At 48.2% G+C, this 24525-nt stretch overlaps 1 protein-coding gene across 1 annotated transcript in view; it reads left to right on the top strand.

Moving 5' to 3' along the window:
- Positions 1-24525, top strand: part of LOC116219736 ((E3-independent) E2 ubiquitin-conjugating enzyme UBE2O-like) — a 28045-nt gene extending 3520 nt beyond the window's left edge. The window contains exons 2-18 of the mRNA XM_031563484.2: positions 10070-10129; positions 10576-10686; positions 10841-10938; positions 11165-11228; positions 11378-11521; positions 11760-11765; positions 12535-12648; positions 13407-13669; positions 15424-15578; positions 16677-16789; positions 17010-17135; positions 17814-17903; positions 18265-19030; positions 20969-21105; positions 21909-22112; positions 22544-22601; positions 23292-24525. Of these exons, the coding sequence (XP_031419344.1) occupies positions 10070-10129; positions 10576-10686; positions 10841-10938; positions 11165-11228; positions 11378-11521; positions 11760-11765; positions 12535-12648; positions 13407-13669; positions 15424-15578; positions 16677-16789; positions 17010-17135; positions 17814-17903; positions 18265-19030; positions 20969-21105; positions 21909-22112; positions 22544-22601; positions 23292-24115 (3333 nt within the window). The 3' untranslated portion in view covers positions 24116-24525. The remainder of the gene's footprint in view (positions 1-10069; positions 10130-10575; positions 10687-10840; positions 10939-11164; positions 11229-11377; positions 11522-11759; positions 11766-12534; positions 12649-13406; positions 13670-15423; positions 15579-16676; positions 16790-17009; positions 17136-17813; positions 17904-18264; positions 19031-20968; positions 21106-21908; positions 22113-22543; positions 22602-23291) is intronic.

Raw genomic sequence — 24525 nt, 5'->3', positions numbered from 1 at the left:
GGTGAGAGTGAAGTGGCCAGGTCTACTGTCGACTTGGGTGCAATGAGACAGATGGTTGCTATGCTAATGAAGTTGTTTCTCCCCCTTTATTTTAAATGTAGCCCTTGATGAAGAGTTGGCGTCTCTTATCTGTTATCCCACTCTGTTCCCCCCCTTTGCTCTGTCTCTCACTTCCCAGTCATTTTTAGACTCCACAGCCTCCGTGTTTGTGACCCTCTGGAGGATCGACAACAGCCTCCATTCGTGTGCTCAGACTCGTGTCGCACTTTCAGTATTTTTAAGGTTGGGTGTCGAGTTGTTTAAAGGGTTGACGTTCATGATTATTACCAGATACAGATAATGCCAGGTAATGTCTGTTGGGAGATGCAATGTGATGACGCACAAGCCGCTGCTGTTTTCAAAGCAATTTGGAGAAGAATCATCATATCCTCCTGGCCGTGTCCTGAGCACCAGTATGGATGAATGCAAGGCTTTACTGCCCAGGATTCTGCACTTGCCCAGGGAATAACGCCAGTGATTGATGGGGCTCTTGAGTCAAATGTCACTGAACCCATAAACGCATCTCAGGCAGGCAGGCAGGCAGGCTCAATGAGGCATCTGCCATGGTTTTGCTCAGGACCCACCTAGCCATGAGAGCTTGTTAGCATGTAGCGTGGTAGCTTGCTTTTTTGCACAGTCATCCTGTGGGGGCTCTGAGTGCTTGTGTTGCTATTGGATGAACCTGGTCACTGGTTACCAGCCAATCCCCCCCCCCCCCGGTGGCCAACCATTGTGCGCGCTGGTGTTCTTGCACTGCTGGGCTCCGACAGCCCCCACCTAATTAAGAGTGCCGATGGCTTTAAATAGGCTTTTAAATTTCCATTTTCTATTCACTTAGGGGAAGCGTGTTCCTGTCAGCGACTCTATTTAGGCCATGGCAGCACATTGTTTCCCCTCTTCTGCGTTGCCCAAGTAATCGGAGTAACTGCTTGAAGCATAAATAAGCAACATGCAATATGCCTGGAGATTGATGGACTCTTAGCATTGACACCATAACAAAGGCATTCCACTGATTGACTGATTGATGGGAATTTAATTTATCTAGGGACATGAGAACAATTTGAAGCCATCCTTTGTTTTGGGGATCCTTGTCTATTTTTCTCTCATCCTGAATAACTTACTTTTTTCTTCAGTGCTTAAACGCATGCATGGGTTTTTTTGTGCCCCAATTGTTTTAGGGGAAACTGCTGAGCAAATCAATTTGTTTGCCATCGGCTAGATTGGTCTTTGTTAGAAGAAGTCCTATACTTGAAACCCTAGCAAGCTTAGGGTTTGTTTGGCACAACAACCCAAGAAAAAATCACACACACACACACACACACATTTACCATCTTCATCAGCCCCATATGAAGTGGACTCCATCCTGTGCCACTCTTGTGTTTCCCAGTCCTGGAGAGCCGCACTGGTGAGCCTGACCGCAAGCTCCCACCCAGAGAGGCTGTGGCCTTCCATTGGCCTTATCTGTGCTAAGACCTTAATGGACTTAAAGACTGAGGGCAGTATATGTGACCCCCCCCCCCCCCCCTTCCAGCGCCTTTGCAGCGCAAACACAAAGTTTGGACTCGGGTCATCTTGGACAACGAGGCGGAGCTGGGTGATGGAGTAGGCGGACGGCTGCAGATGTAATGTGTTGTGGGGGGAGTCGTTAGGGCAGGTTTGTGTGTGTGTGTGTGTGTGTGTGTGTGTGTGTGTGTGTGTGTGTGTGTGTGTGTGTGTGTGTGTGTGTGTGTGTGTGTGTGTGTGTGTGTGTGTGTGTGTGTGGTGTGTGTGTGTGTGTGTGTGTGTGTGTGTGTGTGTGTGTGTGTGTGTGTGTGTGTGTTGGTTAGGTTTCAATCCTGAGAGCCGAGGGGAAAGGCAGGTGTAGTCTCCGCCTCAGTCTCCTAATCTGGAACAGATTGCCACGTGGCCAGTGTGCAGGGCGCAGGAGGCGAGTGGAGCTGACCTTGTGCCAAAGACTACCAGCTTTGTGTGTGTGTGTGTGTGTGTGAGGGAGAGAAAGAAAATGTGTGTGTGTGTGAGGGCGTTCGAGTGACCCTGCGTGCGTGTGACGGAGTATGTATGTATGATTACTAAAAGGCTTCTGGTGTGTGCTGGCAGTTTTCACACATCATTCGTGGCACGGCCGTGACAACAGGGGTCAAACGCAGAGAGGCGGGTGGGGGAGGTGGCGATGTGACGAAGAGGTCGAGAGGTCACACTTTGCCAGGGTTAGGCGTGCAGAGAAGGACAGCGAAAAACATTAGCGGCATGTTAAAAGGACAAGCAGGTGGAGACATCTGTCTCCTTCTCAGTCCAATTGGCTTTCTCTTTGTCTCTGTCTCATTCTCTGCCTTTCTCTCTCTCCCCCCCTCTCCTCTCTCTCTCCCCCTCTCCTCTCTCTCCCCCTCTCCTCTCTTTCCCCTCCTCCCCCTCTCCTCTCTCTCCCCCTCTCCTCTCTCTCTCCCCCTCTCCTCTCTCCCCCTCTCCTCTCTTTCCCCTCCTCCCCCTCTCCTCTCTCTCCCCCTCTCCTCTCTCTCTCCCCCTCTCCTCTCTCTCCCCCTCTCCTCTCTTTCCCCTCCTCCCCCTTCCTCCTTCTGCCTCTCTCACTCCCCTCCCCAAGGGTGCAACCCAGTGATGTAATGGGAGAAATCTGCGCCTCCCAAGATACGCTCTCATACTCGCTTTCCATCTCCTCCTTCTACTGTCTTTCTCATACCATCTTTTACTGTCAGCCTTTGTCTTCTATCTATCTGTGTCACCTCACACACTCACTACCTCACACACACACACACACACGCACACACACACACACACACACACACACCTCACTCACTACCTCTCACTCATCCTGCTCCTCTCTACTCCCAACCCACAGGGGGGTCTCTTTCCCCTCACACACACACACACCTCTCTCACACACACACACACACCTACCTCTCACACACACACACACACACCTACCTCTCACACAGTCATTACCTCCACAGTCATTGACCTCATACAGTATACTAGACACAGTGCCACCTCAGCTTGTTCTGAGCCGGCCTGTTGGCCCACTAAGATTAAGCCTGCTGGCGTCCTCTTGTCAGTGTCCCTCAGTAACCTGCTGGCGTCCTCGTGTCCGTTTCCCTCGGTAACCTGCTGGCGTCCTCGTGTCCGTTTCCCTCGGTAACCTGGCTGGCGTCCTCGTGTCAGTGTCCCTCAGTAACCTGGCTGGTGTCCTCGTGTCAGTGTCCCTCAGTAACCTGGCTGGTGTCCTCGTGTCAGTGTCCCTCAGTAACCTGGCTGGTGTCCTCGTGTCAGTGTCCCTCAGTAACCTGGCTGGTGTCCTCGTGTCAGTGTCCCTCAGTAACCTGGCTGGTGTCCTCGTGTCAGTGTCCCTCAGTAACCTGGCTGGTGTCCTCGTGTCAGTGTCCCTCGGTAACCTGGCTGGCGTCCTCGTGTCAGTGTCCCTCGGTAAGTTGTCTGCACTCACTAACTGAGGTTGGGTTAAGGTTGGGAGGAGACGCTTCTCAGCTGAATAGCAGCCTTCAGGCACTTGTATTGTATTGTGTGTGTGTGTGTGTGTGTGTGTGTGTGTGTGTGTGTGTGTGTGTGTGTGTGTGTGTGTGTGTGTGTGTGTGTGTGTGTGTGTGTGTGTGTGTGTGTCGTAGACAGGTCTGGGAGTGTCTGCTCTTTAAGGCGTGGCTCCTCCGCAGCTGCAGTCTCTCTCTCTCTCCATCTCTCTCACTCCATGCAGTCTCTCTCTCTCTCTCTCTCCATCTCTCGCTCCTCCGCGTGCCGCTCGTACCCCGGGGCATCCAGGGCAGCGACTCGTGTTCATTAGCCCAGGATGTCCAAACAAACCTGGGACAGGCGGATTCCTATTGATCCCTGTAATCAATCTGCACTAATTGTGGGCACAGCCAAGGGCGATGGTTCAGCAGCGGCTTGGTGACGGTGTTCTTGTTTCGTATCTGTGTGTGTGTGTGTGTGTGTGTGTGTGTGTGTGTTTTCCTAGAGAAACCCACAGTCAGGTGTTCAATTAATTATCCAGATTTTGTTGTGACCCGGAGGGATCCCTGTTCTCTCGTGTTTTTTTTAGCGCTTTAAAAACTGCTGCCCACAGAGGATGTGAATTAAGCAAAGGGAGTGTGCAGGAAGGTCCAGGAGAACTCTCTTTCTTTCTTTCTTTCTTTCTTTCTTTCTTTCTCGCTCGCTCGCTCTCTTGCTTTCTCCTCCTCTCCCCCTCTCTCTTTCTCACAAACACACACACACTCTCGCTCTCTTTCTCTCTCTCTCGCTCTCTTTCTCTCTCTCTCTCTCTCTCGCTCTCTCTCTCTCTCTCTCTCTCTCTCTCTCTCTTTCTCTGACGCCTCCTCACTGCCCATCCCCTGTGTTGCCACACCATGCAGAACAGTCTGCTTGTTGCCAGGCAGGAGGTAGTTCTTTGTTCCCGATAACGCATTGTGCACCGTCATTGTGCATTGTTAATTGCCGGGTTTCTGGATTGTAAACAATGGCAGAACTCACACAGTAAACACCGTCATTCCTGAACGGCCATTATCAGGTTATCAGGTGCTTCTCGCCGAGACCTCCCCCTCAGGCACCAACGGAAGTTCGCTCTTAGCTGACGACACACAATCGAGATCAGCCGATGAGAAATGGCCAGAACCGAGAACGCGAGAACGTTATTTGGTCTTTTAGGGTGGGGTCCCTGCGTGAGTCTATTTTTGAGCACTGTTGTGCGTGTTTGTTTTGTTTGTTTGTTTGTTTGTTTGTGTTGTGTGTTTATGTGTACTGTGTATTATTTCTAGATTATTGAAAGCTCCATGGCCTCCAGCGGGGGAAAGTAACCAGTTGACAGCGGTGTCACGATGAGGGAAAAGCCGAGCGCTGGGAGGTCCTTTGTCTCAAGCCAGACAGGGACGAGATTGATGTGTCCTCCTCGTAACTCTCCATCACTCCCTCACCGTCTTCGCTGGGAGAGAGACGGCGGCTCGGCGAATGACCGCTCCCCCCCCCCCCCCCCCCCCCCCCTTGCCATCTATTTTTAAGCGATTGACATGACATTCAGCTGCAGTACGCTTCATAAATTCTACCATTGTGGGATGGCAGCGTTAGCTATAGCTGGCTAGTCTTTATGGATGAAACGGCTTCATTTTATGACCTTGTGGACACTCAATTCAAAACACCCCCCCCCCCCGTATGAGTGAAAAGGGTGGATCTTATTTTATACCCCCATATTTGGACAGTTGTAAGTGCATGGCGGCAATAATCAAAGGCGTAGCATCTTCGATAAACAGTTGAAGTGGAAAAAAAAGAGGCTGAATCTACTTATCAGCGCTGTGGGTGGAGGCGGGTTCCTGTGGAGCGTTATTGATTTTTAGCCTCGTTGAATTCTGAGGGGGGGGAAAGCCATCCCATCAGGACGTTAGCGTGTGCGGAATGAAAAAACGCCGACCCAGCAGGGGAGCCGGGCCCAATCTGTCTTCTCCACAGACATCTCTGTCCTCCGGAGCAGGGGCGGGCCCTTTCTCCAGACCAGCCAGTGGGGAGTGGCCGGGGGGGGGTGCCTGACGGACAGGCTTGTCTGTGAGTGATTACAGTAGGGATGGAATGCAGAGCGATTGATGAAGGCCCAGCCTTCTGTTTCCTGTTTCTTTGTGATTTGGCAGCGGAGAGTGCTGTCATTTGGGAGGTAGTTCAGCAGATTTACTGATATCTCTCACACACACACACACACACACACACACACACACACACACTGCCGGAGGCTCTTGGAACACGTTTGTGTGTTTGGAGAATGCTGCAGGATAACCTTTCCATTAACTAGCAATTAAAGGCCCGAAAGCTAGCAAGCGACTGCACATTTCAAGCCAATCAATTCTCTAATCAGTAAATGAAGTGCCCATGCCCTGCAGATTGCCAGTAATAAGCCTGCCCACCCCCCGGGCCACAGGACACTTAGCTCTGGCAGAGTGCCAGCGTGAGTCGGATGCCACGGCAGGACCGTCGCCACCACCGTCGCCACCACCGTCGCCACCGCCGCCACCTCCTCCCTCCTTTTCAAAATGAAAAGGAACAGTCTGACTGGCATGCCGGCAGGTAAACTAATTTGGTCAGACTGGGCAATTAAAAGAAATATCCTTAGCCTTAGGTCGAAAACTGGATATGAAATAAGAATGGAATCGCAAGTTCTATTAAAAACACCTTGATTAGAGAAGATGACGACATTTCAAAAGAGCATTAAAGTAAAGTCACTGTTGTCTCTTCAAACACAGAGATGGCAGCCTGAAACTGAAAGAGCAGCCATCAGGCTGTGGTGCCTGTGAAACGGCATATTCCATCGCTCCGGACGATCTTTAGAGTCTTCATTAGTATGGGGATCCATGCTTTGGAATCTTGCGGTATTCCTTCCTCGTTCGCCACCCACCTCTCTTCCTCCTCTCCTCCTCCTCCCCTCCTCCCTCCATCCTGTCTTCCGCTGGGATGGGAGTGATGATGTGCCGTGGCTCATCTCGCCCGGCTCCCGGTCTGGTGCGGTAGGCAGAGACGTCTGCGCTAAACTGAGCTAATTAGCCGGAGAGTATGAGAGGCGCTGCCTACTGTCACCTTGCTTTGAAGCCTGCACATCTCTGGTGTGTGTGTGTGTGTGTGTGTGTGTGTGTGTGTGTGTGTGTGTGTGTGTTGTGTGTGTGTGTGTGTGTGTGTGTGTGTGTGTGTGTGTGTGTGTGTGTGTGTGTGTGTGTCTGCCTGTGCCGGCCTGTGTGTCTAAGACTATCTGCACTATGATGGATCAACACGGATCTCAATAGGCCACTTTAAGGTTGTAAAGTTATTCCCCAGAAGCCTGTCTCATGAATGTTTGTTAGGGGGACTAATTGTACATTTTAAAACAAGAATAGTTATTTATTAGAGTTGCCACTTTTGATTTATATTGAGATATTACTGGTTGTGTCGGGTAATCTGTTGAGTATTTCCATGATTAGGCCTAATTGAGTGAATGATTGATGGGGAATGAATGATTGGACTTAAAGGACTTATTTTTAGAAGGAAACAGTTGTGGAAAACTTAACAAGTTCCATCACGTTTTGTTTTACCTGGATGTGCCCCATTATGCAATCACAGTCATGATCATTAAAACATGACAATTATTTAATTTAATGATTATTCGTTTAGATGAGCAGAAAGTCAGAGGAAGGTCACAGACTGGAGGCTGCCAACTGAGTGACTGGGAAGCATTGTAATCATAACCTTGTATTTGGAGGTGGGGTTTGAGGTGAATTTGCTCAATGGGCTCATCACATTAAAGATAATATGCCGAGAGGATACGGTTACTTGCCAGTGTGACATCTGGTATTTATGCCAATCTGCACATTATGTGCCCGCGTCCTTCCGCAGATAGAGAAGGTGCTCCTCTTTGTCTGTGTCTGTTATGCAAGGTTTTATTATTTCATTCCGTTAAACACCACATTAAAGCTGAGAATGGCCTATCAGTCTGAAGGCCTTTCATAAACTTCGCAAATTATATCTTCAGCGCCCACACGCCCATTTAGTTTAGCCCACACGCCCACTGCACATGCCCACCACTGTGGGTACACCCCTGTTAATGAGCAGACACAAGGGGCATGCTGGTGCATAGTCCAGCACCACGCTATGTCATGTCATTCACTTTTAGCCTCAGTTTTGGCTTACAACATTATCCCCTGTTCAAATATTTAGCCATTAACACACACACACACACACACACACACACACCACACACACACACACAACACACACACGCAGTTCCAGATAAGCTGCGAGCTGCCAGTGATGTTTCTCGTGAGACCGGCGCTGAATTTGGGTCACTTATTTTTTGCTGTGTGTGCCGACGCTCCACTTCCTCACCGTCCTCGTGTGCCGCCCCACGCCACAGAGCCGGGGTTCACTCGGAGAGGCTCCAGACTCCAGATCTGCCGCACCTTCGCCATAGCAACAGGCCTCTGGAGGCAGGGTGGGGGTCATGGCTTCCCCTATAGCGGAGATCTGTGGGTCAACCGTTGAAAAGGGGGGCGTGGCCGGAGCAGAGTTCAGTGCAGACGTGACATTTTCTCAGTGGTTTTGTTCTTTAATTAATGTTTGTTCATCGTTGCAATCGTTGTTGTGTTTATTGAAAGAAATAAGCCTTGCAGCCCAAAATACAGGGGAATTTGGGCGATTTGTATGCACAAAATGATATTCCGTTTCAAAGTTGCAATTCCGTTTCAAAGTGTTCATTCCGCGAATTCCGTCCGTTTTTCCGTTATCGCGGATAAAATCATGGCCCTAGAATGGTGAGTGAGAGAGAGAGAGAGAGAGAGGAGCTACTGAAGTTAGGGTATTTCATTGCCCTTGACATTTGAGGGGTTTATTTTCTTAATGTTTTCATGTATATGTATTATTGTTTTGGTTATAGAAATCACCGAGGTTGTTTCCTTTTTTTATTTGACTAAGACTTTGGAATAATTTTTTATTTTTTTGTAGTTCTGGACAACTGGTATGTTTTTTAATTACATCGACTCTGCAAATTGAAGATATGTGGGCACTCGTCTACGTTCGTTGTCACTACCTTGCATGGTCATTTTAATCCCTGAGAAAAGCCTTTTCTTTCCGGCATTGAAACGTGTTGAGTCATCTGTGGCTGTGCTGTGCTGTTCAGAGCTTTCAGCTTTCATGCAGCACCTTCCCTTACCTGCAGCAGCCTGCCAAGTCAGGATAAGTGTGTCTTAAGCTGCCAAACTGGCACTTGAAACGGCCTTACCTGGCGCTTTCAGCGGCTACCGCATTCCTGTTTCTGAAGGGCACATGGCACCGTAGTCGTGAGCCGTGATTGGTTGGTCATTGAACGCCACTCTGCTTTCCTACCCGCCCACCCAGCTCTGCGGTCTGTTTTCAAGCCTTCACTTTAAACGAGCCTCTCCTCTCCTCAATCTCTTCCAACAGTACAAATTGGTCCTCCTCTTTCTCCTTTCGGTGCTCCTCTTTCTCCTTTTGGTGCTCCTCCTCTTCCTCCTTTTGGTGTCCGTTTGTGTGCCTCTTGTCTGGTCTGGTGCCCCAGCCGTGACCCTCTCCACGAATGGCAGCTTAATGCGGTTGTGTGAACCATTAAGAGAGCCGGGGTAAAACACTGCAGGTGTCCAAGGTTTGTCCAAGCTGTTTTGCATTTAGGTGTAAAGCTGAAACTCCTGTTCACCACAGGCAGGTGCTCTGGATGTCACTCTCGTCACATTCTAGTTGTATGGTCAGGTCAAGCACAAACATCCCATTGTTTATGTATGAGCTCCTCAACAAACAAGGCCAAGGTGATATTCCACTGCAGCTCTTTTTTACGTGAACTCTCGTAATTCACTTAAGCTTTCATTTTTTTTGTCTATACAATGTTCTGCCATTTGCAGCTACAAAAAGCTTATAAGAACTGAATATGCAGTAACAGATGATTGATAATAACCTACTAAAAATTACTTGAGCAGGCAGCCGCTGGCCAGTGGTGAGTAGCCCCTTCAGACTACTCCATGCGGGACTAAACCCACTGCCTCCAGGAAGTTATGTCGAGTATGAGAAGTTACATGTACTATGTCTAGTATGAGAAGTTATGTCTAGTATGAGAAGTTATGTCGAGTATGAGAAGTTACATGTACTATGTCTAGTATGAGAAGTTATGTCTAGTATGAGAAGTTACATGTACTATGTCTAGTATGAGAAGTTATGTCGTATGAGAAGTTATGTCGAGTATGAGAAGTTACATGTACTATGTCTAGTATGAGAAGTTATGTCTAGTATGAGAAGTTATGTCGAGTATGAGAAGTTATGTCTAGTATGAGAAGTTATGTCGAGTATGAGAAGTTATGTCGAGTAGCCATCTAGCACTAGATTATGGCACGGTCTTGGCCGCAGGCAATGGGGCAGCTGGACGCTGGGAGAGGCCGAGCTCCATCAGTCGGCACCAAAGAGGAGTCTCTTTGAAGTGTGATTAGTCGCGACTCTGCTCTCCGCTGTTGCTCATCCCTCTGCCTTCTCTTCTCTTCTCCTCTCCACCCCTCTCTTTCAGCTCAAACTTGAAGATCGATCCATCGTGCCTAGGGACTTTGTACGACGCTTGAATTCCAATGTAAGTAACCAACCCCCTTATCCCTTTTTCACGCACTCTCACACACACACACTTGCACACACACACTTGCACACGCACACAATTGCGCGCACACTCACACACAATCACACACTCCTCCTTCATTGGTCTTTTTCAACTCTGGTGTTTTATCGTTGTTCTCCGTTTAATTAGACTTCTCGCTTAGTCATGCAGGCTTTTTGATGAATTGCGTATTAATTAATGAGACAGTGATGACTTATCACTGAACTGGGCTTGTTGACCCATGTGAATATGAATGTGAGCCAAATGTTCAGAACTTTAAAAATTATTTATATTCATTTGTAAGAGTATAAACGAAAGTTAATGGGCAAAGCCAGCATGTAATGCAGCAATCAAGTACAGTGGTGCTCGTATATGAAAACAAGTGAGATGATACTGTATTAACTAGTGTTGCTCTCACCCTACAGGATAAACAGTGTGGCATAGTGACCAACATTAACATTGAGTGTGCAGTGAAACTAGTTGGAACCAACTGCGTCCTGTATCCCGTCAGTAGTCGAGACTTGCAACACATATGGGTAAGATCGTCCTCTGACCAGTTGGATTTTTAGTTATCTGTGTATTTGATTAAAGTGTGCCGTTATGCCTTGGCTAATACACGTTATATATAAACGTTACATTATATACGTTCCAGACTGTGTCAGCTAACCACTTCTTTCATTTCATTGACAGACGTTCATGTATGGGGACTACATAGTCTATGACTTCTGGTTGGGGAAAGTCTATGACTTGAGCAATAACATTATCTTGAAGCTTTCCAACGGGGCAAGGTAACAGTTGTGTTACAGCTGATGGTTTTCTTTGAGGCTTTGAATACAGCTTATTCAATTTTACAGTCATATTTGTGGTAGTATTTTTCCTCAGGTTATAACAGTCTTCTTGACTTGGACTTGCGTTGTTCAACACCCCCCCCCCATTTTCTGCTTCTGGCTGTATATCTTTAAAATATATATATATATATATATATATATATATATATTTTTTTTTTTAATCCAGGTGTTCGATGAGTGAGGAAGATGGGTCCAAACTCTATGACGTTTGTCCTCACGTCAGCGACAACGTGAGTGGAACCTCTCATGTCTCTGCCCATAATCTCATGCCACCTTGTGACTCTTGTAGCACATGCTGTGCTCATGCCACGCTGCCACTCACGCTGCCATCTTTTCTCTCCTTCCTTGCTTCGTTCCTTTCTTTCCTTCCCCTTGCCAGGGGCTCTTCTTCGACGAGGCGTACGGGTTCTACCCAGGCCAAGTTTTGATTGGTCCGTCGAAGGTTTTTGCTAACGTGCAGTGGCTCTATGGTGTTAAGCCCGTGTTGAGCAAGAAGACCAAGTTCCGGGTGGTAGTGGAGGAGGTAAGCCAGCCTCCGTCAACCCGACACATTTACTCTCACAAATACACCAAACCTGGAAATGTACACACTCACACATTCATTCCATTCAGACCTCTGTTTGCGTCAATAGATGTAGTTCTTGTGTTTCTGTATCACGGAGTGGCTTGTCAAACGTGAACGATTAGCTCAACGCTACCGGCAGCTATTTACGCAAACCAAACTCGGGTGTAAAGAGTCTTCTGTTGCCCTCTGCCCACAGGTGCAGGTTGGTTGAAGCTGAAAGTGACATGGATCACCAAGAGCTATCCGCCCAAGGCTCCGACAGCGTCTACCCCCGCCCTCCACCATCACTCAGGAAGAACCTCTGCAAGTATGTCAGTCCCCCCCCGCACCACACGGAGTTCATGCTGAGCAGGGATCGACGGGACGGGTTTAATCAGCCGCCTTGTTGCTGGGTGACATTGAAACAGACTACTGCAGCAGAGACGGCTCGTGTATCAAGCAGTGGTCTGAAAGAGGATGGCAGAGTTTTTCTCATTTTTGTTCAATGAATGCCTTTTTAGAGCATTTGAAACACTGTTTTGTGTATGATGTTATGAGCAAACATCTTTTGCTTTAATGCTCCTGCACCAAAAACTGTAAGAACGTGGTGTAACCAGACTCAAATTCATGATTGTGATATCCTTGGGGTGGTGATGTGCTTTGGATATTTTTAATGAAAACAATCTGCAAACGTCATTCTCCACCCTTCACGTTGCCACCAACTATTTAATCATTTCACAGCAGTTTGTTTTTGAGGTTTGAGAGGAGGGCACCTTGATTTGAACTCGGCTCATTCTTTGCCAAGCGATGTGTTCTTTCACTGAAGAACATACCGTCATGAATATACTGTGTTGTTTGCCACTATTAGCATGATCAGGGTCGAGGTTGGAGTCTAATGACGCTGTCCCTGTTTCATAGATGGAAGCGCTGGGTTACTATGACCACACGCAAGGCAGCTGGGCGACCGGGCGCTCTACGTGTTCCCATCCAAGGTGGACGCCACCCGCATCACCTGCGAGGGCCAGAGGGGACGCCAGTGCACCCAGAAGACCCCGTCTGCAGGAGGTGCGTATGTGAGGCCCTTCTGGGGGGCCCAAGTTGTCTTGGTAATTGTAATGAAAGCGTGGACTACTGTTGTATCTCGTTGGTTTTTCTTTTATAGAAACTTGGGACGCTTTATTTATGATTCAAAATGTAGTCTTTGTTGACTTTTCTTGGGCAGCTCCTCACTCATCCCCTTTGCCCTTCCTCTTTGGAGTTAAGAGTGAACCCTGCTGAGGGTCTCTCTGACCTTGGTTGTGTCTCGTTTGTTTGTTTGTTTGTTTGTTTGTTTGTTTGTATCTTGCTTGGTTATATCTTTACTTGTTTGTTTGATGTGTGAACAGCTGAAGCGGATTTTCAAGAAAGACCTGGGGAGGAAGACAACGGAGGGTGCAGATTTGCATGGCAACCGCCTTCAGTCAGGAGACAAACCTGACCACATAGAGGGTACGTGGATTCCTTCTCTGTCAGTGAGAGTTGGCAAATAAGGTGTCTCTGGATCCAGATCACAAGGAATTCGTCTTCAGTTGAACTGGGATATGAAAGGAAAGGATCAACTTGAGCTACGCTGTCTTTGACTAAAGATTTGCAAACATTACATATAGAAACCGTTTACTAGTTACTTGACCAGTTTTTCTTCTTTTGTGAAAAGGTAAAGGGATGTACTTGGTGGACTAGAGGGATTCAATCTGTGAATGCAGTAACGGCTATTCAGTTTATGCCTGAACACGTTCCTCTCCTGTGTGTGTGTGTCCAGGTGAAAAGCAAGATGGGATAGGGGAGGCCCCCTTAGTGCCCGTTGCCCCAACAGACGGTCCCGTAGAGCGACCCGACGGGGTCACGGACAAGGAGGTGGGAGGCCGGGGAGGATGGCCAGCTGGGGGACCTGGACACGGACGGCGAGGCGGACGACACGGACGACACGAGCTCCATCACGTCCTCGGCCAGCTCCACGGCCTCGCTGCAGAGCATGGGCGGCATGCCCCCCAACCGCAAGAAGAGCATCCCGCTGTCCATCCGCAACCTCAAGAGGAAGCACAAGAAGAAGAGGACCAAGTTCTCCCGCGAGTTCAAGCAAGGTGATAGGTGAGCTGATGGGGGGGGGGATGGATGGTGCTCTGCCTCTTCAACCGAACTTGACTTGGCCAAGGTCTGTCTTAGCAGATGTCTGGCTTATAGAAGCAGCTTATTATTGAAGCTGAGGAAAATCCCTGCAATATGGGACTATAGTTGATGGTTGATATCTGCCGCGAGTTCAAGCAAGGTGATGGGTGAGCTGATGGGGGATGGATGGTGCTCTGCCTCTTCAACCGAACTTGACTTGGCCAAGGTCTGTCTTAGCAGATGTCTGGCTTATAGAAGCAGCTTGTTATTGAAGCTGAGGAAAATCCCTGCAATATGGGACTATAGTTGATGGTGGATATCTGCCGTTTCCTTTGTACAGTTTTTAGGACACAATGCTGGATTTAAGGTGGTAACGTTCAGCCAGTAGAATAGTTAAAGGTTTGCAAAGAGAACCTGCTAAAAAAAGCATTGCTCAACATTACATCACTGTCGTCGTAGTCTTCATTAAGGGTGCCTGGCGATGTTCTCATCCTCTCTCTCTGCGGTCTGTAAGAATCATTTAAGCTTCGTCAAGAAAGCCAAGAAAGACAAGCGCTGCAGTAAAGAGCGGTTGTTTTTGAGCAGTATTCTCTCGGGCAGGGCGGCCCTGAGCAGCTGTAGCCCAGCTGGCTCTGTGTCAGGCTCTGTTTTCCCAACGGGAGCTCGTGTGCTGGCGCGACGTGTGCGTTCACAGTGCTGTCAGTCACCCTGGCATGGAATTACCTACAAAACCTGTGAGATATAAATACTCTGAAATCTACATCATGTGTATCAAAGTCGTGTCCCTAGTAAATGTAGATGGATGCAATTGAACGGATAGAAATAGAACGGATGAATGTCTCTTAGACATACTTTTAGGTGATTTAAAAAATCATTTTATATTTATGAAATATTTATGATTTCTATAAAGGGGGCAGGTTACGACATTATGGAGTTGCCATGATGTGTAAGAGATGTGGCACTGTATAGGTCTTGACCTGTCCTCGGCTCCCACTCAAGCAGTGCTGACACAAAGCATTCTGCTGCAGCAAGCGCCTGGCACAGTATCATATCATCATCATCATCTTCATCTTCATCATAATCAGTAGCCAGCTCAGGGCATTGGGAGGGGCAAAGGGAGGGGCCCATCGATTGCACCCCTCTGGAGATGTCTAGCGCTTCTTCTTCCCGCTCATGAAGACCTCATTTGGCGAATCATTGGTGTCTGCCTGGAAAGGAGGTGTCTCTCTCTGTGTTGCCCTCTGCCTTCCTCTGTTCTCTCCAGACAGCGCCTCTGTTCTCTCTCTGTTCTGCAAGCAAATGCCAATGTTGCCCTCTTCCTATGTGGCAATTAATGTGTCGTTGAAGATCGTATTGGTCAACTGTTTTAGGACACCACTGCATTCCTGGTTACAGAACGTTGCTTTCTACATGTTGCGTTATTTTTATTTATTTTTATTTTACATTTAGCAGACGCTTTTATCCAAAGCGACTTACAAGGTATACACATTTTTTACATTTACACTGATGGCACACTGCACATCAGGAGCAATTAGTGTCAGTGTCTTGCTCAAGGACGCTTCGACAGGGAATCGAACTAGCAACCTTCTGATTACTAAACGACTTCTCTACCTCCTGTACCACTGTCGCCCCAGCCGTCACACTGTCGCGTTAGCCTCTGTAGAGTATGCTGTGTGGTTTAGGAAGGGGCCCTCGCTGACCCCCCCCCCTCTCTTCTTTGCTGTTGCTGCGGGCAGGGTGGCGGTGGAGGTCGTCTCCACGGTGACCTCGTCTGACGTCATGTGGAAGGACGGCCGGCTGGAGGCGGGCATCCGTTCCAATGACCTCATCCCCATCCAGCACCTGGACAACCATGAGTTCTGCCCAGGGGACTACGTCGTGGACAAGCGCTGTATGTGACCTCATGTGGCTCATTAATATATTTAATGTACTTAATATATTTATAGCTTTAACTTTTAAAAAGTAATAGACACAATACTACAGTTTCTGTTCTCTATATAATGTTTCGGTGTAGGGGGTTGGCAATCTGCCCAAATTTGCTCACGATTCATGATCTGAATCTTTCTTCCCAATGTTTGAAAATGTACTGTTGAGAATATCCACGCTATGACAAGTCAAATAACAAGTGTGCATCAGTGCCTTAAATCGTCTGAAGCTTTGAACGGCAGCACATCCTTAGTTACGTAGAATGTGACCGCCTCAATCACCTCTTTCCATCGTTTGCTTTGACTTGCTTTGATGGTATTTTTTTGACTGCTCTAATGTGTCGGTCAATGATATCTGCATCTCACAAGGTCCCGAAACATAAACAGTTGAGTGTGGATGTACCAGAGTTCTTATAATGTCTCTGGTTGGACCAACTTGAGTGAAACACTCTTGGCATATTCCTTCAGATGCTTCCTTTTAAGGTGGTTGAAAAGATTTGTCTGACTATGCTGAATAATCTTTCTGCCAGTAGCGTGGATTCATGTTGTTACTGGCCAAGTTTTATGTGAAGTTTGGATATATTAGTAGGAGGACATTAAAAACTGCTATGATTTGTCTGAAAAGTAGATCAAAAGTAGATCTAACCTATCCAATCTAAGATTGATCACAACATTAAATCGTCAGATCACCCACCCCTATTTCAACGCATATTACTGTGTGCTAATGTCAGTAAAGTAGATTTTGGTGTTCGTCACCTTGACGACGACAGAACATTAGGATTTCGTGGACCTCAAAGTACTTGGAATAGCCAAGAGGGCCTTAGAGGGTTACTAGAGTGCGTCTGCAAATGATATTCTGAACGCGCGCGCGCGTGTGTGTGTGTGTGTGTGTGTGTGTGTGTGTGTGTGTGTGTGTGTGTGTGTGTGTGTGTGTGTGTGTGTGTGTGTGTGTGTGTGTGTGTGTGTGTGTGTGTGTGTGTGTGTGTGTGTGTGTGTGTGTGTGTGTGTGTGTGTGTGTGTGTGTGTGTGTGTGTGTGTGTGTGTGTGTGTGTGTGTGTTCTCAGCTTCTGCTTCTCAGGACCCAGGGCTCTATGGGGTCATCCAGTCAGGTGATCATAAGGGCAGGACGTGTGGCGTCAAGTGGATCAAACTCAACGCTGCGGGCGATGACGTAGAGGTCAGCCAACTCTGGGGTCGCAGTGTGGTTGCCGTGACAATGGCAACATTAGTTACACTGTTTCTCTAAACTCTTATCCATTTTGCCACAAACACAAAGTTCATTATTGAATGTTCATCCACTGAACCTAATGCAAATATGTGGGTTTGGTTGGACAGAACATTGGGTTAATGTTTTATTTTGTTTAAACGGCATATTCATTTGTTTTTCCGTCACCTAGGTGATTGGTGAAGAGGAGGATGTCAGTGTTTATGACATCGCTGATCATCCAGACTTCCATTTCCGCACCACGGATATTGTCATCAGAATAGTCAACCCTGACCAAGAGGACTGCGAAAATGATAGTGTAATGCCTGTGTATTGGAAACTATAATCCTAATGGAATTGAATCACATTTGTCTGTGACTCAAGCTTTGGGTATAATTAGTGTCACTGAGCCAGACGTGTTATTTGGCATTACATGTTGAGAGTTAACAGTCTGGAGACATCATAGAAATAATGAACTTGAAGCACGTTGAAAACAAAGGCGGCAAAGCTATCCCTACAGATGCATACTCCAAGAACCACCCATAATGTCCTGTAGTTTTTCCCAAAGATTTTTAGTTCTCCTTTTGAAACTTACCTTGAAAGACGTTTCAAATACTGTTAATGCTGCAATTGTACCCAGTCATCTACAAGTAGTCCACATGTCGTCATTGTTGTCTCCAAAAACATGTATACATATGAAGACAAGGGAATAATCCAACGTGTGTGTGTGTGTGTGTGTGTGTGTGTGTGTGTGTGTGTGTGTGTGTGTGTGTGTGTGTGTGTGTGTGTGTGTGTGTGTGTGTGTGTGTGTGTGTGTGTGTGTGTGTGTGTGTGTGTGTGTGTCTCTCTCTCTCTCTCTCTCTCTCTCTCTCTCTCTCTCTCTCTCTCTCTCTCTCTCTCTCTCTCTCTCTCTCTCTCTCTCTCTCTCTCTCTCTCTCTCTCTCTCTCTCTCTCTCTCTCTCTCTCTCTCTCTCTCTCTCTCTCTCCCTATGTGCAGACGTCAGTGGGTCACGTGTCGAGAGTGGACGTCAGCAGTAAGGTGGAGGTGGTTTGGGCTGACAACTCCAAAACTATCGTACTGCCACAGGTACCAAATCTTCCCCAAACGCCAGCATCCACGGCCAAAACAGTAGCCATTTCATTGTCTTTCCTGCATGGCTGTGACCTGTGTGTCTCCGATCTCTCATATGGTGTCTGCAACTGCCCGTTTACTCACTGAATTGGTGCTTTGAGGTTTTGTTGATGTCAGCGCTGTTACCCATGGAGATGAAGTGCTCTCACACAGTCATTACAGTGAAGTTTTAAATTGGATAATTTAGATTAAATTGGATAATTTAGATTAGATTGGATAATTTAGAACTATGCCATGAATTTCTGTACTCCCAACAAACCTTAAATGATGCCTATTTTTGTACACTCCACCCCCCTCTCCCCCTCCCCAACCCCAGCACTTGTATAACGTGGAATCGGAGGTGGAGGAGACGGACTACACCTCAGTGGAGGGCAGCAGCAGCGGCGCCTCCTCAGAGGAGTGGGAGGACGAGAGCGACAGCTGGGAGACCGTGGAGGAGGAGCATAAGGAAGACCCGGCCCTCACTCCCACGGCCGCCGCCGCTCTCCCCGAAACCATGCCCCTGACGCCGGTCAGCGGGGACGCCCCAGGGGCCATCGCCGCCACCGCGACCCCCGACCCGTCGGCCTCTACCACGCCGGCCGCGGAGGAGAAGTCTGGGAAGGAGGGCACGGCCCGGGGCTTGAGAGAGCTGAAGGAGGCCCTGAAGATCCTGGAGAGCCTGAAGAACATGACCGTGGAGCAGCTGTGGACCGGCTCACCCACCTCCCCGACCTCGGCGGAGCCCTCAGCCACCACGACGACCGCCTCTGCCGCCGCCACCACGCCGGTGTCCGAGGGCACCAAGCCCACCAAGGAGAAGCGTTTCCTCGACGACATCAAGAAGCTGCAGGAGAACCTGAAGAAGACGTTGGACGTCTGCGCCATCGTGGAGGAGGCTCGAAAAGAGGGCGCCGTCGAGGAGGAGAGGCCCGCCGCGACGACGACCGCCACCACCCAGCCGCAGGCGGAGCCGCAGACGCCCGTGCGCTCGGAGTGGCCCAGTGACACGCCGGTGCTGTGCCAGCAGAGTGGCGGCAAGCCTGGCGTCACCTTCACCAGTGCCAAGGGAGAGGTGTTCTCCGTGCTGGACGAGGCACCAGGTAATTTGAATTTGATAAACTCAGTCACTGCGCTTCAATGGGGATGGATGTGTTCACCGGCCCATTTCTACACGAAACCGCCGCGTGCCTGCAGTCAGGAATAGGAGAGACCGAGACGGTAGTTGAAGATGGAGAGAGCAGAGGGATTGTTGGGCGGAAAGTTTCTGTTTAAGAGTAAAAATGACGGAACAACCGACAAAACTAAAGTTGTATGTAGCATTTGTCAAGCTGAATTTAGCTATCACAGAAGCAGCTCGTCTTTAAGTTATCACCCGACAGAAAGCAGTCCCAGGTTAGATGGTCGCCAACCCACACTCCACGACTTCACTAAAATAACTAGACCAGTCCGTGAAAAGGTTACCAACGCTTACGCAGTTTAGGTTTCCGGTGACTGTCGGCCCATCAACATAGTTGAGGACGGTGGGCTTTCTGAGGTGATTCGAATTCCTTCAGGGGACAATTCTTACGATTTACCGTCGCATACATTCCTTGTATGACGGCGAGAGAGCACGAAAAATTCAGCTCCTCGAACAAGCTGCCAGCGTCGCCCTTACTGGTGACAACTGGACGTCAGTCAGAAATGACAATTACCTGCGTGTCACAGCTCATTTTATTGACAATGTATGGAAATTGAGATCTTTTGCATTGGAAGTAAAAAAAAAAAACATTCGCGACATACAGCGGAGCACTGTGGAGAATTAATCGACGTCTCAAACAGATGGGAGATAAGTGGCAAACTGACCACTTTAGGCACTGATAGTGCCCGTATTATGTTGGCAGCTGCTAGGCTACTTCCATTTTAACATCTACCCTGCGCGGCACACAGTCTGTACCTGGCTGGCACTTTATAGGTATGAGTTATAGGCCTGAGCCTCTTTGAAAACACAGTTCTGCGTGTAGTTTTGTGTTAAAAAAAAATACAATTAAACAACAGTGTCTAAAATACACGCTGTCTGAAAGTGATTACTCGTTAATTTATAAGATGTAGTCTTTAGAAGTCAAACAAACTTTTAATCACGATTCATTTAGATTAATGCATTTCAAAATGTGAGATTAATTAGTTCATTTTTTTTTATCTATTGACAGCCCTAATTAAAATCTGAATTACATAACATTGTATTGGCTGTCAATCATGATGGAAGAGTAGACAAGTTAAGTTACAGCATGTCCACCATCTCTTGTGGGGGCTATGCATTAAGCCATTTGTGGTGCCCTTACCACTGCCTCTTATACTGTATGTTAGACCCAGTGACATCAGTGCATAATACTTTAGTAAGGAGGCCATAATAATTTTGGACTCATGGCTGAAGTTAAGTTTCTCCAGCTCTCCCCAGGTTGGCAAAAAAAGCATCTCTAAATGCATCAGATTGATGCTTTAAAATATGGAATATTAAAATTTTTCTTACGGGGGAGCATGCCCCCGGATCCCCCTAGAGGGGTAATATCCTTCTCACCTTTTTCACCCCTGACCCGTTTTCATGCCTGTGTAATAGAACAGAACTACATAGTGCATATCACATGGCCATATACCATTTTACCAAATATACCATATACCAAAATAATTTGAAGATGATGCCAAAACTAGTTGCCTATAAAACATGCCTCAAAAAGTGGCAAATTGTTGCACTGCGTTGTAGGATTCCTCTTTTTTTCAAGTTGGGTTTCAAATAAGGGTTTCAGGGACACATCTTCTCATTCTGACCTTGTTGCTGGGCCTAGTTTTCAAAGCTGGCACTATTTTTGAATCAGCGCTGTCTCGGATTTGGCTCAAGGTGTAGTGGCTACACCATTCATCAAAATCTCTCTCCCAATAAACTCGGAGTACAAAGTTATTTTCAGAAGGGCAAGTTGGAAGGCAGGTATTCAAGACAGACTCCTTGAGACCTAACTGTTCAGTTTAGTTTGTGATTTGTCTCTCTTTGGCTTCCTCTACCTCAGAGAGTCACACTTTTAAGATAATGGAGTTCCAGCCGGCCGAGGCCAAGAAGTTCTTCAGCACCGTGAGGAAGGAGATGGCTCTGCTGGCCACCTCCCTGCCTGATGGCATCATGGTCAAGACCTTCGAGGACCGCATGGCAAGTTCAAGCTCGTGTGCATTGCACCAACACGCACACATCAACAAGCGTCGGCAGAACATAGCGGGGCATTCAATCAGACAGTTAGTGTTTGGCTAGCTTAGCTGTGCCTTAGAACTGTACTGCTTAAACCGGGAGTTTTTCAGGTTTTAACACGTAGCTGTGCGCTAAATTGAACATGATTGCTGTAAAAAAAAAAAGCTTGGGTAAAAATACGTTTGACAATTTGCGTGTCTTTGTGTGAGAAGAGAAACTAGCCTACAGTTCTGCTTGTCCATGTAAAGTAGCGTTTAATACACACAGTCAAAGTACTAAAAGGCGAAATAGGCCCACAAGGGTAAAGATATAACCCACAAGCCTATAATGGATGTAATTCCGGGAGGAAAAACATAATTCTAATTGAACCTGGCTTAAGTTAAAACGCACAAAAAGCGACCTCTAGTGGCCGTTGTGAGATTGTGTGATGACCCAGCAATGGGGCTTAAGAAGCCACGTGACCTCTTCCACAACATGCGCGCTAACGGCAGAGTGTGACCTGCGTTGTGTATACAAGCACAGTCCCGCACTGGACTCCAACTCTCAACCTCAGGCGTGGGAGGCTGGCCTGCTAACCAGGCGGCTAAAACCCATGGGTCCCCTAACGTCTCTTAGGGAGTGAGATTTACTCACCTCACAGCACTGTACCCACTGGCTACTGTTACAGATAAACTGTGTGCTTTCACGGACGCCTTTGTACAAAGCATCTGATAAACCCGTGTTTATGGGTCCTGACTGCCAAATGACTTCCATTCTTCCCACCGTAGGACCTGTTCGCTGCTCTGATCAAGGGCCCCACACGCACACCCTACGAGGACGGTCTCTTCCTGTTCGACATTCAGCTCCCCAACATCTACCCGGCAGTGCCCCCCCTTTTTCGCTACCTGTCCCAGTGCAGTGGCCGTCTAAATCCCAATCTCTATGACAACGGCAAGGTCTGCGTCAGCCTGCTGGGCACCTGGATTGGCAAGGTAATGGAATTTGGAACTAACAGGCTCTTATTTCAGGACATTCCTGTGAGGGGGCCGTTGGTGTGGTCTGAGGAGCTTATCTGTTTTGCGTACTCATGGAACCTGGCGTTTGATGAGGCATGCTTTATGCCACTTCCTCTAATTGGGTTTTTCTGTGTGAAAGACTCGCCAGACAGGTTCTTATCATTTATCAAGTACAGTTAAGGTCTTTAAAAACAGTTGTGTGAGGTTTGAGTCTATACACCAGTACCAGAGTAATGTTATGTGGGATCCTTGGAATCAAAGGCACTTAGAAGAGCTCGGCTCCAGTGGTGAGCTTTGCATGACTGTCAGAGAAAGTGGCAAATTAATTGACTCATTCTGGCTTGTGCAGATCAAGAATTCTTAGCCGGAATTGAGGTCATATGTGTGTGTTCTCTTCCATCCTACAGGGCACGGAGAGATGGACCAGCAAGTCTAGTCTGCTACAAGTGCTCATCTCCATCCAAGGTCAGTGAAACACATCAGTTAATCAATCAGCTGTATTGATTTGCTCGTTAGATGCTAATCTCATTGATGACTGCCTCTCACAACTGAATGTAATGGAGGCTTTTTTTTTATTGGTAATACTCAAAGGTGTGAACTTTTCAGATCACCATCCTGTTCTGATTTTTTTAATAAGGTTTGAGGATTGCTTTATGAAACAGTTTTCATCTTCCTACAAGGTATGAACTGCCTGTTAGAACAGGAGTAATTCTTATTCTAGTCCTGTATGGGGCATTCAAGGTGAAGGCCCTGCCCTCTCTCTGTCTGATCCCGTTGCAGATGTATGTTTTATTCATATGGGCACAGACTGCGGCGAGAATCTCACAGAAGCTCCTTGATACCTTGAAGAAGATCAAAATAGGGAAGGCAGGAATAGGGAATTCAACTTTAATGTTTCTTCTTTTGAAATGCAATTCAATTTCTGATTCAATTAACCTCCCGTATAACGCAGTATGACGGTCTAATTATGTGTTATGAATCATTTACATGCCTGAGGATGTCACATTGACAGGGTCTTAATACTGGGTAGCTCGGATGTACTTTTATATAGAAATATTTTTTGGACCTGTGGAGGAGGTGACTCATTTCCTTCCAAATAGATATACTCTGCTGTCAACCGACATCAGTGTGATGGGCTTTTTTGTGTTGCCTTAGGTCTGATCCTGGTTAATGAACCTTACTACAACGAGGCTGGCTTCGACAGTGACAGGGGCCTGCAGGAAGGCTACGAGAACAGCCGCTGCTACAACGAGATGGCGCTGATCAAGATGGTGCAGTCCATGAGCACCATGCTGCAGCACCCCGTGGAAGTCTTCCAGCAGGAGATCCAGGAGCACTTCAGCTCCTGCGGCTGGCGCCTGGTGCACCGGATCGAGTCCTGGCTGGAGCTGGACGGGGCCGTGGTGGAGCGCGGAGGCAAAGGGGCCGGAGGAGGAGGAGGAGGAGGAGGAGGAGGAGGGGCGGGAGGTGGAGGAGGAGGAGGAGGCGGCTTCCGGGACCGAGAGCCGCTGGAGGAGATCCCCCATGCACTGGCCCACAGCAGCCCCAGCAAGCAGGACCTGAAGGAAGAGGATTTGGAGGACTCGGGCCTCAGCCCCTCAAACTACCACGGACCTGGGGGCTCGTCCGGGAGCACTTCCGCCCTGCAGCAGGACCTTAGCCAGAGCTCGGACGGTGAGGTCTTGGTGACCGGGAGCGCCAGTGGTGGGGCAGGTGATGGGGTGGTGTTGACGCAGGGTTCGGGCGGTGCGTCGCAAGCCAGCGGCAAGGCATCCCAGGAGTCTCAGCCCACGGTCAGACCAAAGAAGCGAAGAAAGAGCTACCGCAGCTTCCTTCCTGAGCGCAGTGGCTACCCGGACATCGGCTTCCCACTATTCCCCCTCTCCAAGGGCTTTGTGAAGAGCATGTGTGGGGTGTTGCTGCAGTATCGAGCCACCCTCATCGCTGCTGGCATCTGCGAGCACAGAGAGGACAAATAAGACACTCATTTCTCCCCCCTCTCGTCACCCCCCCCCCCCCCCCCCCCACCATCACTTCTAATGGCGCTACTCAAAAAATTGTTCCCCCTCTCCCCTGCCTGCAAAGAGCTGCACTGTGCGCCCTCTCCTGCTCTCTTTCCTATTCCCGCCAGCTGCATTCTCTCTCTCTCTCTCTCTCTCTCTCTCTCTCTCTCTCTCTCTCTCTCTCTCTCTCTCTCGGCCCCCTTGTGCTACAGAAGCAATGTGTCCCAGCAGCCAACTGCCTTTACCTGTGACTTGAAGAGGCCCTCGCCTTCTTGTCTTTGTACTGAAATGCCTAATTAGAGCCCCCCGCCCCCCTTCCCCACAAGCTTTGTTTGTAACTATTCTGAGTCCCTTGAGCATCTCGGACATAAGCTAAGGGGGACTAC

The sequence above is a fragment of the Clupea harengus genome, chromosome 26 (assembly GCF_900700415.2).
Source record: "Clupea harengus chromosome 26, Ch_v2.0.2, whole genome shotgun sequence".
Taxonomy (NCBI): domain Eukaryota; kingdom Metazoa; phylum Chordata; class Actinopteri; order Clupeiformes; family Clupeidae; genus Clupea; species Clupea harengus.
The sequence above is the reverse complement of the archived record's forward strand: the minus strand, read 5'-3'. Positions and strand labels throughout refer to the sequence as shown.